General features: G+C 35.4%; 3 protein-coding genes across 4 annotated transcripts; 2 read left to right on the top strand and 1 right to left on the bottom strand.

Moving 5' to 3' along the window:
- Positions 1–334: 334 nt before the first annotated feature.
- Positions 335–5007, bottom strand: LOC104776567 (uncharacterized). Of its 2 annotated transcripts, XM_087508814.1 has the most exons (16): positions 4604–5007; positions 4344–4397; positions 3365–3484; positions 2895–3047; positions 2666–2764; positions 2412–2513; positions 2169–2312; positions 1980–2074; positions 1748–1877; positions 1549–1653; positions 1359–1465; positions 1232–1283; positions 1053–1142; positions 865–949; positions 711–775; positions 335–600 (listed from the first exon to the last, which is right to left on the bottom strand). In XM_087508814.1, exons 2-16 carry the CDS (start codon positions 4359–4361, stop codon positions 505–507), a joined length of 1461 nt encoding a protein of 486 aa, XP_087364940.1. In that variant the 5' UTR covers positions 4362–4397; positions 4604–5007; the 3' UTR covers positions 335–504. The 2 variants fall into 2 exon arrangements, with proteins under 2 accessions (XP_087364940.1, XP_010498966.1); XM_010500664.3 differs by lacking the exon at positions 4604–5007 and having other exon boundaries at positions 4344–4518.
- A 1512-nt stretch (positions 5008–6519) lies between these two features.
- Positions 6520–8757, top strand: LOC104776566 (serine/threonine-protein phosphatase PP2A-5 catalytic subunit). Its single transcript, XM_010500663.2, has 6 exons — positions 6520–7289; positions 7571–7685; positions 7844–7952; positions 8059–8136; positions 8231–8422; positions 8515–8757. Exons 1-6 carry the CDS (start codon positions 7037–7039, stop codon positions 8686–8688), a joined length of 921 nt encoding a protein of 306 aa, XP_010498965.1. The 5' UTR covers positions 6520–7036; the 3' UTR covers positions 8689–8757.
- A 2046-nt stretch (positions 8758–10803) lies between these two features.
- Positions 10804–13997, top strand: LOC104776565 (Galactosyltransferase family protein). Its single transcript, XM_019243647.2, has 8 exons — positions 10804–10919; positions 11208–12078; positions 12209–12447; positions 12529–12819; positions 12895–13023; positions 13111–13284; positions 13388–13495; positions 13591–13997. The coding sequence occupies exons 2-8, from the start codon at positions 11232–11234 to the stop codon at positions 13798–13800; spliced, it is 1998 nt and encodes a 665-aa protein (XP_019099192.1). The 5' UTR covers positions 10804–10919; positions 11208–11231; the 3' UTR covers positions 13801–13997.
- Positions 13998–14037: the final 40 nt, after the last annotated feature.

Here is a 14037-nt window from a genome sequence, read left to right as displayed (position 1 = left end):
TTTTTTTAATTAAAGAATAGAACTATTGATATAAGCTCTATGTATAGTGTAAATTCTTATTGATAAATAAAATTTCTTGTCACCATATCTTTTTAAGTTGTTTAAATGATGAAATAGGCTAATAAAAGTCCCTTTAGTGTGTGTAGACATGGTTCCATGTTGCAACTGAACGACATTTCAAACTCGAAGTCTCGCCTTCGAGATCCTTTAATAGTTTAATTAATGTCTTCTGGTAGTCTTCTCATATTATTTTGCTTGAAGTCTTTTTTTTTTTTTTGAATGGTTTTTTGTTTGATGTTAGTATATTTCGTATCTAAAGTCAATAGAATGTAAATTTACAAATTTAGTTTTATTATTATTACTGGTCAAACCGCGAATTTACATTAGAATATTGTCACAAGGTCAACTTTTACGTTGACCATAAAACTATCGAGACTTATTCAACAACGAAAGCGCAAAAAGCATGATGTCTAAAACATAACAAGACCAATGCCGTTTTGGTGATCAAGCAAAGTTGAAATGTGAAGACTCCAACGCCTTCGCTTTCTCACCTGCACTTGCAGCTTCTTCTGCCTTGCCTTCCATGCCGTAACTCTTCTCCTGCCATAAAGAAAACGTTCACGTGTCATAAACTGTAAGACACGTAGATAGATATGCATCATGAATCAACAATTCTGGTCATATAAAGGATTAAAGGACTTGAAGTATACCAACAAACGCCACAAGAACGGAGCACCGTCTCTCTGCTTCACCCTCTTCTCCAGTACTTCAATCGCTGTGAATCAGGTTGTTTAAAACGCAGAGTTAGCTGAGTAAAGAATAAGATAATTAAAGATGGAAATAATAGTTTTTTTGGGAGTGTACCAACGGATGATTGACCGGTGAGTAACAGCAACTTGTACCATATTTCATTGAAAACATCGATCTGTAAACCTGATGCTCCAATCACCTATTTGATCACGAAAGGAGACGAGTTTTTGTTTTCAGTGTTTTCAAGTTGATGCAAGATTATGCATTATCTTATAATCTTATTGATGAAGTATATGCACTACCTTGTAGTCAGCAGCGTCAAAGTCTGGACCAAGCAGTTCTAGAGCTTCATTGTAGTTGCCTTTGCCATACTCATAAACAGCTTCAGCAAGCTGTTTTGAAACGATTTGATGTTAATATATAAACAAAAGAATGATATGAAGCTATGATATATAACTCTGAAAGATAAAAAAGAACAGACCACAATCGCTTTCTGCATCAGCTGCTGTTTCTTCTCGCTCATATCAGATGTTCTGTTTCATGATAAGTCAGTCAAGAGACAAAAGTTTCATTTAAGAAAAAGCAACAAAAGAGAAAGTGGTACTGACCGGGACTTGAGGCCTTCGAGCAATACATGTGCTTGTGAAGTGTATCCAACTTTACTCAATGCCCAGATTGTTGTGATATCAAAAAGCCACTCTTGATACCACATTGCCTGTACATCAAAGTTGCATAAGTCGTTTTTTTAAAAGACAAATTAATGTATATGAACGCAAGGCAATCAAGTGCATTACTTACTTGATCAGTCAAACAGTTTGCCAGGATCTTTAGTCTGTCTGAAAACTCATCTAGTGTATCGCGTGTGTCCAAGCGTAACAACAAACCGAGAGCATCCTTATAAACCTGAAATTTAGTTGCACAAGTATAAGACATCAGATTGCTAATGGAAGTTCAACTTTTCATTTTAAAAAGGGAAATAAATTGATTAGGGAATTACATCTGTAGCAACAGCATCGTCTTTCTCCAGCTCTTTACACATCTGATGATCATATATCTCTTGTACCTTACTAATAGGAGACCCTCCTTCCAAGTAACAAACAGCTACATGCCACCAGTTATGCGAATACCTTTAAGTAAAATGTTACAGAGATTTGGTTTTCATTAATAGGTGATTCCAGTCTCCAGAGATGATTAGAAGAGGTTTACACTTTGTTTGGACTAGCTGTTACCTTAATGAAGAGCAAGAATCCCATGAAGCAGAGCATCCTTCCATGAACTCTACTGCTTCTTTGAAACGACATTCAGTTTGAAGAACATGACACAACTGCACAAAAATACAAACAAAAGATTGCATATAATAAGAGGAAATATCACCAAGGAACTCAAAAGATGGGAATGATAAGACATTTGAAACTCACGCAGTGATGAGCCCAAGAGTCGTTTTTGTTGATCTCATAGCCTTTCCTAGCAGCTTTCTCAGCGTCTACCAACTGTCCAAGCTCCATTAAGGGGAATGCAAGCATACCGTAAACATAATCTTGTTCTCGATTCTCTGGTACAATCTGCCAAGTTTGCAAGGTCAGTGAGTAAATCAAAGATATACCTGGTTTTTAATTATTAATCATGTGAATTTTATCAATTTGAGTAACATTTTGAAGTACCTTTTCAAACAGAGGCAAAGAGAGATCGGGTCTACCCATGTAAAAACACAAAATCTCTTCTCTCTTCCAAGATAGTAAATCTTTAGGAAACTTTTCCAAGAGCTGCAAAACATAAGGAGCTAAGGGAGTTAGAAATAGGTGCTACTACAAAGGAAAGCTGGAAAGATATATTAAGCTATCCATCCTAATATAAGGAGAGCAAGAAGAAGTGAAGAACTACTAAAAGAACAAGAAGCCAAGAAACATATCCTAACCTTAGAGTGTAACTCCAAAGCCACATCGTCGTCCATATTCTCAGAGAAGAAGTAATCAATAGCCTTGAAAACTGCCTTCTCATATGGCGTGGCTTCCCCCTAAAAACCAATGAATTTCACAGTTTAATGACACTACACAGTAAACTCATCACGTATCACAGATTATAGACATCACTTAGAAAGATTTCATAGACACTAATAAAAGAGAAATTCAAGGTAGAGAGCTTACAAGATGGGATTCTGCAGCTCGAACATAGGATTTGGCCCTAGCAAAGTCAGAAGAGCTAAGGTAGTGAGCAGCCAAAATGTTTCCCAAAACACAACCTTTATCATACAAAGGCGCTTCTAGAATCACTTCCCTCTCTCTTCCATAGCCAAGAACCTTCATCAGACAAGGAACAAAGTGACATGGCAACATAAAAATCGTGACTTTGAGCATAACGAGCCAGAAAAAAAAAAAACACAACTGGATCCTATAAATATCATAGCTTTGAGCATAATGAGCCAGAAAAAAAAAACACAGCTTGAAACCTAAAATTACCATCTTTTAGCAAAACAATCATCACACATCAATCAGTCCTCTTCAACAGTTTCAAAAGGAGACAAATTTACGAAAAACAAAGAAAAAAACATCGAATCGTCAAAAGAATTAAACCACAGAAGCAGCTGTAACACAAAGACAACTCTAATGTAACGAACCTGGTGAGAATAGGAGTTAATGGCAGCGATGCAATCATCTGAAGAGGTGTTGACCTCGTAGCCCCAGTAAACAAATTTGCTTCCTTTTCCCCTTTCACTAATCTGACATTCTTCTTCTCTCTGGGTATACAATAAAGAAAGATACGAAAGCAGAGTTCGCGAGTGAGGCTAATCGATACAGAACAAGGTTATAACTTTGAAGTTTTAAATATTAATCAACTATATAATTATTTTAAAAATAAACTTAAATTTATAATATCACTTTATCTAATTTGTTAGGTTTTTGGGTATAAATTAAGAATGTGGTTTTCTTGGTTAGACAAATAATGAATAATAAATAAATGAACTTAAAAAAAAAACTATGCTTATCCAAATTAGATTGTTATGATTATGGACCAAAGCTTAATAAAAAACTGCAAAACTCCAAATTACATTGTTATGGTTATGGACCAAAGCTTAATAACAAACTGCAAAATTACTTATTACTAGTTGGATCCACAACCAGAAGAAGCGTATGAGTTGACAAAAAAAAATTAAGGACCAAAGCTTTTGCCTCTTAACACACTCTAATTAAGCTAACCGTGAAAATAAAGATAAACCCCATATAGGCATATACATACAACGTATTCATAGCATTTTGTCATATGGATGCATCAAGGCCGGACCATAAGACAGGCGGGTTAAGTCTAGGCTTAGCCTACCAAAATATTTTCAACTTTTTAGCCACATTTTTGTTGTATATAGTAAGTTTTATTCCATAATATTTCAAAATCTATAGGTCTTTTACCAAATAAGTTTTTTTGTGTGAGCATATTTTAACCTTCCCCTTTCTTTATTTTATATGTGACATTTCTTTTTCTAAATGAATAAGCGGATGGAAGACTAACTGAATAAGCGAAGACTAAATGAATAAGCGAAAGGCAAAAGACATGAACAGAATTACATATCTTTGGCAACCTAAGAAGAAAAGATCACGTACCAGGTATTTCAAAGACATGGACACATCCTGAGTAACACTAACACAACATGAAGCCTTCATTGATCAGCCGATCGGAAAGATAACCAAAATATGGATTTGACAAAAAACTTTAGAGGAAGGTGGTATATATATAGCTTTGAGGTATATTCGACGAAACTAAATTCAAAATTGCATTTCTTTAGAAAATTTCCTAAGTTATTGTGTAAGACTTTTATATTAATAACAACGTAAGAATAATGAAGGGATACATATGGACTCACATGTGTTGGTCAAATTCTTTACATATACTTACAAAACGAAACCTTGACACTATCCAAACTCCAAAGCAACCCAATCTCCAGCACAACAGCATATGATATAATGTTAACTGGAATTCCCATCCCTTTAGAAACAGATAACAATTCCTATTCATTTTCTATTTTCTAAAAAAAAAATCAGCTTTAAAAGAAAACTACATAATTTCAAATATTAAATACAACCACACTACTCTTGTAACATTAAAATTAGTTACTTAATTTTGTATGATTTCAGCAAATTAGTCGCAATAATACTTTATCTCCAAACAAATGTTTTTACTTAATCAATTAATTACAATGGAATTAACAAAATATTGTGTAATTTTGGCCATCACTATGGTCTTATAATCATATGCCAAAACATGTATATACGACTTTTTAGTTATGAAAACTGATATATATATATATATATATAATATTACTCTATATATATTTTATTTTTGTTTTTGGAAAAGTGGGTTTGACTCCAAATTTCTTCAACGACTTGTGGATAACAATGTGAGGTGAGATATACAGTTGATTAACCTGTGGCCATACCAAAAGATCTTCACGGTTCTAAAAGTCACGTCTTCTTATCTTTATATACATGCATGTTTGTCTATAATTATCCTCTTTCTACACTTTCAACAAAATATGTACAAAAATATAATATTCTTATTTGGTTGATTATAATGGAAATTTCAGGTCTCCTCAAACCTCAATCTTATCTTTGCATTGACTGCTGCTTAGGATTTATGCGTTCTTCATTGAGTAGAAAAATGGATAAAAACGACATGATAGTGACAATTTTATTGATTGGTTGAATCCTAAATTATTATAGATTAGACCCAGTAAAAAAGGAAAAGGTTAGCTGACGCCCTAAAATCTTATATTTACCTAATAATCATTATAGTTTTATAATATTTGGCCTATTTTCTTTTGTTTTAAACCCTCTAAAAAATTAAATTTGTGTTTTGAATTCTCTAAAATTCTAAATTTTTGTTATTTCGCTCTATTTTTTTGTGATTTTTTCTACTTTGATAACATTACATAAATTTTTTTGTTTCTTTGACTCTTACATATTAAATTTACCTTTTCCTTTTAAAAGAATACTTTTATTTTATTCATTTATTAACAATTAGTAATTATTTATATTTATATTTTGACTTCGGTAAAAATTATTTTTAGGTTCGCCACTGCTTATATAATATTTACTTACACGATTCATAAGGTAACTAAATGCAACAGGAAACACAATGGCATGAAGATAAATTGGATAGTGATGAAATTTGTTTTAGTGATTCTTCTTGGAAATGGATTTTAATTACATGCAACTGAAATCATAGTTAGGGGAAATAAGTAATCTGCTCCCAACTACATCATATGCTGCATAAGCAATTAAAGCACATGTACCTCATTTTGCATACTCTTACACAATTGAGAAGGATTACTATTATATTAGGCTGGATAGGAGGCCATTGCATGGTAAGCGTTGGCCGACTAAAATTATACAAAAAGTGACAGCAAATTGGATAGAGAGATGGTAGTGGCGTGTCATTGTCTCAATGGATTTTGATTCGGCATGGTTGTCGAAAGCTGGAGAGAGTAATTCTGATTAAACATTTTCCCAATTCCGACATAACTTAAAAGAAAAAAAGAACAAAACAAAACTGAAAAAATGTGATATTTTTCACACCATTCGGCTCTCAAAACTCTTCTAAACACAAAAAAAAAAGTGATTTTGTCATCCATCCATTATGCAGAAAAGTGTTTTTTATATATAACTATTGTTGACTGTTCATTAGAAGTCATGTAGGATTAGTAAAGAGATTAGTAACGAATCTACTTCTCTATATCTAATCATTACTTAAGCTCCATTAGCTAATGATGCTTTTGAGCTTGAATTTTTTAGACTACATGCAACTGAATCACAGATAGGGGAAAGAAGTAACCTGCATAAGCAAAGCTCATGTACCTCGGGCTGTATAGGCCCATTACATAGTCCTAACTCAAGTGCTGACCAACTAAGTTAAACCGAGAAAGTGTGACAGCAGAATAGCAGATTGAGTGAGGGTAGCCACGTGTCTGTCTCAATGGAGTTTGACCCGGCACGGCTGAGGGAGTAATTATGAGCAAAGCTTTTTCCAATTCGGACGGAATTTAAAAAAAAAAACAAAACAAAACAAAAATTCGATCTCTCTCAAAACTATTCTAAACACACACAAAAAAAAAAAGAAGTGATTTTGTCATCCATGCGTGGACCTCGTCCATGTGAAAGTTCTTTACATTTTTTTTTCAATCTCGAATTGGAGAAAAAAAAAGTGTGAAGCTTTTTTGAGTAATGGTAGATAGATAGATAGATTCGAATCCAGATACGAAAGGAAGGAGAGGAGGGGGAGAGCATCGTCGTTGTTAAAGATGCCGGCGACCGGAGATGTAGACCGTCAGATCGATCAGTTAATGGAATGTAAGCAGCTGACGGAGACGGAGGTGAAGGCTTTGTGCGACCAAGCCAGAGCGATTCTTGTGGAGGAATATAATGTTCAACCGGTGAAATGTCCCGTCACTATCTGCGGTGATATCCATGGTCAATTTTACGATCTTATTGAGCTTTTTCGAATCGGTGGCTCTGCGCCTGATACTAATTATCTCTTCATGGGCGATTATGTAGGTTCGTTCTTTATTTCACTTTTTTTTTTTTTTTCTGATTTCAAATTTCAAAAGTTTTGTTCTTTCTGCAATTTTTGAGGTTGTTAGCTTTGGATGGAGTGGTCACACCTTCAGTTACAAGTTCAAAGTTTGATTCTTTCTGCAGAATCTATAATGGGTTATTGATAGAATTGCATTGAGAGTTTACTGTGTGTTTTCTCTAGAGGAAATGGTCATGAGTTATTGTAATTGACATAGTTGTTGTTGTTGTTGTTGCTGTTGTTGTTATGATTGTGTGAACAGATCGTGGGTACTATTCTGTGGAGACAGTAACGCTTTTGGTAGCTTTGAAAGTTCGGTATAGAGATAGGATTACAATCTTGAGAGGGAATCATGAAAGCCGTCAGATTACTCAAGTGTAAGTATTTCTCTTTTCCCTAATTTGAGTACAAGTTTATTAGTCTGTTTCAAATTCATGCTAATCTAGTTGATATGATTGCATATTGGGGTTTTTGTTTTCTGAAACTAACTTCAAGGGTTAAGGTTGCTGATTACTTCTTTTGCTTACCCTTTTAGGTATGGGTTTTATGACGAATGCTTGAGGAAGTATGGTAATGCAAATGTCTGGAAGTCTTTTACAGACCTTTTTGATTACCTTCCTCTTACTGCTCTCGTTGAGAGTCAGGTATTAACCCATGAGTTTCACCTTATTCTTCCACCTCATTTATATGGTTTCTATCTGATATTGAGGTCTCTTTTTGACTTGGCCTCAACACTTTTTCATCCTGTAGATTTTCTGTTTACATGGCGGACTTTCGCCTTCTTTAGACACGCTTGATAACATCCGAGCATTAGACCGCATTCAGGAGGTAACTTCTAATTTCCTTGTTCACCAGACAAGCAACATATTACTTTAGTGACTCTGGATTTAAGCATTGTCTTTCTGTTGTTGAGAACTTATAGGTTCCACACGAAGGTCCAATGTGTGACCTCTTATGGTCTGATCCAGATGATCGGTGTGGTTGGGGTATATCTCCTCGTGGAGCTGGATACACATTTGGACAAGATATCGCCACTCAGTTTAACCACACCAACGGACTAACGCTTATATCCCGCGCCCACCAGCTTGTCATGGAAGGATACAATTGGTGTCAGGTAAAAGAACAAGCAAATACCAAAAATTCCTATAGCGTGGGGACTTGTTTCTCTCTTATTAGTCTACTGACATCTTGTTTTGGTTTCCTCAGGAAAAAAACGTTGTGACTGTGTTTAGTGCTCCTAACTATTGTTACCGATGTGGTAACATGGCTGCAATTCTAGAGATAGGAGAGAACATGGAGCAGAACTTTCTTCAGTTTGATCCGGCACCACGTCAAGTCGAACCAGAAACGACTCGCAAGACCCCTGATTATTTTTTGTAAATTTTTGTGAATACAATGCCACACCAGTTGTTTTTATTTCTATTCTTGGTTCAGTCTACTTTCAAGTCATCTGTGGTGGGTTCCATTTGTTTCTTTTGTTTTAGTGTTTGCCGGTTTTAGTTAGAATTCAAAGTAGTATTCATCTTGACCGTGTCTAAAATCATATTTGGGGTTCAAAGAGGTGTCCGAGTTTAGTAACAAGATTTGTGCCGTGAGAGACAGAGAAAATCCTTTTCCTTGATCTGATCGTCTATTCTCTCAATGCTTCTCTTCGTGACAACATTTTGCCTATTTTTAACAATAAAAAAGAAGAACATTTTGCTTATAGGCTTATGATGGTTTCAAAGTCCTCATGATCCCTTTGTCGCAGCCTCTCAATGTATTTCTATCTCTCTGATGACAATGATGAGAGTGCTAATCTGGTGAAGACGACAATGGCATTTACTTGTGAGTTATTGGATAATCACATTCCGAGTCACAAAGTTACAAGTTGAATACTATTAATTATCACAAAAAAATTATTATATTCAAAAACTTAGTTTAATACTCTTAAAAGAAAATTAACTGAACTAAACCGAAACAAAACTTAAACCAACAAGGCAACAAGGAATGCAAAACACATGATTGGACATGCATAATTTGGTTCCATATGCTCCTCGAACATGTTGTAAGCACTCTGTCTGACTAGTTCACAATATGGGACCGGTTACACGGTCAGTTTGGTGCTACCTTCAAAATAGTGTAAATTATTTCTCAATTTCGTTTGGTTGATAGTCCTTTTCTGGAAATGAAAAACTCTACGAGTTATCGTTATAATCCGTCAAAAAAAAATATATAGTCAAATTTTACATTTTGGTTGATTATTTTTATTTTAGCTCATATATAGTTTTACATTAAACATAGTCAACTTTTAAAAATTAGTTGATTATTTTTAGCTCATAGTTTTTACATTACCTAGCTTGTAAGTTTAATGTTCTCTTCTGACTTTGATCATATTCACTAATTTTATTGAAACTATTCAAATGAGCTGCCAAATTTTTTTAGTTTCAAATTTTGTTATAGCCTAACTTTTTTTTTTTTGGGTTTTGGTTTGGTCAACTGTTTCTTTCTTGATTTTGAAACTTCAAAGCCTAACTTTCATCTCAAAGTAAAACTAATCAACTTGTCTAAATGACTTAATTTCTAATTCCCCTTAAACGTATCTAAAAGATCATTAACTTAGCTGAATCTAACAATGATCTCTACTGTATGTATTTTAAAAAGATCGGACCCATAATGTTATAAGTTACGCTTCGTATTATATATTGAAAAATTGAACTCTAGGTAAAGCACCCCAAATATACCTTTTTAGCACATGCTACAGATCACAAATCATGGGTTATATCATTCTCACCAAAAATCTATTTTCCATAATTCCAGCAAATAAATTAAATTTTGAATATATCAAACATATGTAAGCAAAACACACAAGTTCAATACTATTTCATAAATCTGAACACGTTTGTTTGCATATTTATGTGGTATACTATTAATATATGGCCCCATAAAAAAAATGATTTTAAAATTTGAATTTGGGTAAAATGAGGGTAGTAGTAGTGAAAGCGAAACTAAACGACATGGACAACGACAAATAAATGAGAATTGTAATTGGGCAAACGAAAACTAACGTTCACACCGACACGACCATAAACGACGTTGTCACTTTGTCTATTTGCAAAACTGCATTTTATAAACAAAAAAGATGGTTACGTTTTTTTAAAAAAAAACTATTGAGAGAATGTGTGGTGGGTATCCTATTCGAACCCACCTGGCTGTTATTATTCTAATAATCATTATAAAAAAATTATGAAAATAAACTAATCAAGACTTAACTCTTTTTTTTCTTGTGATATTTTTTTGCACTTGGAATTTGAGCCAAAGAAATATATAACCGAAAGTTATAGTAATTTAATAACGTTTATTAGCGGTTATTTGCATTCTAATTTGGAGTTTTTGTATATACAATGTGAACGTCCCAATGATCACCGTTTAATTTCATGTGTGTGTGTGTTTTTACCGTTCATCATTTAATCAAAGCTTTATTATATAAAGGACTTACTTTAACTAACACACAACACAAACACTAAAAAATATGTTCTACAAATTATTAACCAATTCGATGAAAACGACGTAGTTTAAACAATAACTGGCTTTCCATCTTCGTCGTACACGCCGGTTACCAAAAAAAACTTGTAATCTCTCTCTCTCTCTCTCTCTCTTTCTCTGTGTTGTTCTGTTCAAAGCTTTTTTTTTTTTTGTTTTTGTTTTCTTCCAAATTGTGCTTTAAAGTTGGGAAACCCAAAGTCAAGATTTTTTTTCCGATAAAGTTTTAATTCTTTCGTTGAATTTTCTTTCACTATCTTTCTATAATTCTTTCTTCTTCTGCTTTGTTATTAATGGCTTACCCAAATTTGTGAGCTCTCTTTCTTCTTCTTCTTCTTCTTCTTATTTCATTCTCCAAATTTGTGTGTGTGTTTTAGGGTTTTTGTGATTTGTGTGAAGCAATGAAGAAGTCTAAACTCGAGAACTCTGTTTCACAGTCAAGATTCGGGCTTGTTCAGTTCTTATTAGCTCTTCTTCTCTTTTACTTCCTCTGCATGAGCTTTGAGATCCCATTCATGTTTAGAACAACCGGCTCTGTCTCCAGTTCTGATGATGATGGTTCATCTGACTCGTTGCCGAGACACATGGTCGTTGGTGGTAGTAGTAAAGAAGCAAATTTGGTTCTTGGAGGAGAAGAAGAAGAAGACCCACATCGACTTTTCAAGGATCTGGGTCGGGTGGGTCGAGTCCCGGAGCGGAGAATGCGAGAGTTTAAGTCCGTCTCTGATATTTTCGTCAACGACAGCTCTTTCGACAATGGCGGATTCAGCGACGAGTTCTCAATCTTTCACAAGACGGCCAAGAACGCGATTTCGATGGGGAAGGCAATGTGGGACGGACTCGATTCGGGTTTGATTAAACCCGAAGAAGCTCCGGTTATGACCCGGATTGAGAAATGTCCCGATAACGTTACGGTTACCGGGTCTGAGTTTGTGAACCGGAGCCGGATCTTGGTTTTGCCCTGTGGGTTAACGTTGGGTTCTCACATTACCGTTGTGGCTACGCCGCATTGGGCGCACGTTGAGAAGAGTGGTGATAAGAAAGCTATGGTGACTCAGTTTATGATGGAGCTGCAAGGTTTGAAGGCTGTTGACGGTGAAGATCCGCCTCGGATTCTTCATTTTAACCCGAGGATTAAAGGTGATTGGAGTGGGAAGCCTGTGATTGAGCACAACACTTGTTACCGTATGCAATGGGGTTCAAGTTTGCGTTGTGATGGTCGTGAATCTAGTGATGAAGACGAATCTGGTAACTTATGTTTTCTTTATTGTGTCTGACTTAAGTTGACTTTAAAACTATTGTTTAGTGTTCAACTTGTTTATATTAAAGGTTACTTTTTTTTTTATAATCTTGATGAGAACTTTGATTTTTGTGATAGTTGATGGAGAGGTGAAATGTGAGAGGTGGAAGAGGGATGATGGTGGTGATGATTCTGATGAATCGAAGAAGACATGGTGGTTGAATAGGTTGATGGGTCGGAGGAAGAAGATGATGGCACATGATTGGCCATACCCTTTTGATGAAGGGAAGCTTTTTGTTCTTACACTTCGAGCTGGGATGGAAGGTTATCACATTAGTGTTAATGGGAGACATATCACGTCTTTCCCTTATAGAACCGTGAGTAAAATTGATTACAATAGCTCGTTGATGGAATGGTTTTAACATTGGCTGAATGGTATGATGTCTTTTTTTTGTCAGGGGTTTGTTCTTGAGGATGCCACTGGATTAGCAGTCAAGGGGAACATTGATGTGCATTCTGTGTATGCTGCCTCGTTACCCTCTACAAATCCGAGTTTTGCACCGCAGAAGCATCTCCAGATGCAAAGCATATGGAAAGCTCCTTCGTTACCTGAAAAGCCTGTTGAATTGTTTATCGGAATTCTCTCTGCTGGTAACCATTTTGCTGAGAGAATGGCTGTGAGGAAGTCATGGATGCAGCAAAAGCTAGTCAGATCGTCCAAAGTTGTTGCTCGCTTCTTTGTGGCATTGGTAAGCACAACTCTTGAAATACAGTCATTGGTTTGACTCCATTTTTGTTTATTATGCTAATTTATCATCATGCAGCATGCAAGAAAGGAAGTCAATGTGGATCTAAAGAAAGAAGCAGAGTACTTTGGTGATATTGTCATAGTACCATACATGGATCATTATGACCTTGTTGTGCTCAAGACGGTTGCCATCTGCGAGTATGGGGTAATTTCTTTGTCACTGGTTCTTTTCTTTGTGTTCTCCTTACCTTTTATTACTTTTCTAACTATTCATCTGGGAAATCAATTGTAGGTTAACACAGTGGCGGCCAAGTATGTTATGAAATGTGACGATGATACATTTGTGCGAGTGGATGCCGTGATCCAAGAAGCAGAAAAGGTTAAGGGAAGAGAGACCCTTTATATTGGAAACATTAATTTCTACCATAAGCCTCTGCGTACTGGGAAATGGGCTGTGACATTCGAGGTATAGATTTTGTAGCAAACTCAAATCTCAACTGAGCTGAACAGGTAACATGAAACATATGGTTTTTAGACATTATGTTGATTCTTCTTAATTGTGAAATCAGGAATGGCCAGAAGAGTATTATCCTCCATACGCAAATGGTCCGGGTTACATCTTGTCATATGATATAGCTAAGTTTATCGTTGATGATTTTGAACAGAAGAAATTAAGGGTAAGTTTTCCTTTACGTCTACACAAGATTTTTGAGGTGATCCCATCCAAGAAACATCAAAAAATGGTCTTGTACTTCTTGGTTTTTTTTTGCAGTTATTCAAGATGGAAGATGTGAGCATGGGAATGTGGGTGGAGAAGTTCAACAAGACTAGACCAGTGGCAGTGGTTCACAGCCTCAAGTTCTGCCAGTTTGGCTGCATAGAAGACTACTTCACTGCTCATTATCAGTCGCCTCGCCAGATGATTTGCATGTGGGATAAGCTGCAGAGACTCGGGAAGCCCCAATGCTGCAACATGAGATGACATAACATTGCTTTTTTTGCCGGATTCTGGAATTTTTCGTTAGAAAGGAAAATGAAGAAGCAGATGGGGACATTATGGAGCTAACTGTTTAGATCTCTGTATATATAGAAACAATATATAATGTATCTATATATATAATATAATGAAGAGCTCTTGAAAAGTTGACTGAAGAGTCAGACTGTTTTTGCAGCACAAAACACAGTTGCAGTATTTGCTCTTTCCAAGTTTCTTTTTTAC

The sequence above is a fragment of the Camelina sativa genome, chromosome 3 (genome assembly GCF_030686135.1).
Source record: "Camelina sativa cultivar CO46 ecotype springtype chromosome 3, ASM3068613v1".
Classification (NCBI taxonomy): Eukaryota; Viridiplantae; Streptophyta; class Magnoliopsida; order Brassicales; family Brassicaceae; genus Camelina; species Camelina sativa.
This window is presented reverse-complemented; position numbering and strand designations above follow the sequence as displayed.

Excerpts from the sequence above, each read along its gene's own strand:
- LOC104776567 (XM_010500664.3), bottom strand. The coding sequence starts at position 4,403 with ATGAAGGCTTCATGTTGTGTTAGTGTTACTCAGGATGTGTCCATGTCT. Across the intron at positions 1,284-1,358 it reads CTCGAAGGCCTCAAGTCCCG|AACATCTGATATGAGCGAGA; the intron begins GTCAGTACCACT and ends ATCATGAAACAG. Across the intron at positions 950-1,052 it reads TTGACGCTGCTGACTACAAG|GTGATTGGAGCATCAGGTTT; the intron begins GTAGTGCATATA and ends GTGATCAAATAG.
- LOC104776565 (XM_019243647.2), top strand. The coding sequence starts at position 11,232 with ATGAAGAAGTCTAAACTCGAGAACTCTGTTTCACAGTCAAGATTCGGG. Across the intron at positions 12,448-12,528 it reads CGTCTTTCCCTTATAGAACC|GGGTTTGTTCTTGAGGATGC; the intron begins GTGAGTAAAATT and ends TTTTTTTGTCAG. Across the intron at positions 13,024-13,110 it reads TTGCCATCTGCGAGTATGGG|GTTAACACAGTGGCGGCCAA; the intron begins GTAATTTCTTTG and ends AATCAATTGTAG.
- LOC104776566 (XM_010500663.2), top strand. The coding sequence starts at position 7,037 with ATGCCGGCGACCGGAGATGTAGACCGTCAGATCGATCAGTTAATGGAA. Across the intron at positions 7,686-7,843 it reads AGCCGTCAGATTACTCAAGT|GTATGGGTTTTATGACGAAT; the intron begins GTAAGTATTTCT and ends TTACCCTTTTAG. Across the intron at positions 7,953-8,058 it reads CTGCTCTCGTTGAGAGTCAG|ATTTTCTGTTTACATGGCGG; the intron begins GTATTAACCCAT and ends TTCATCCTGTAG.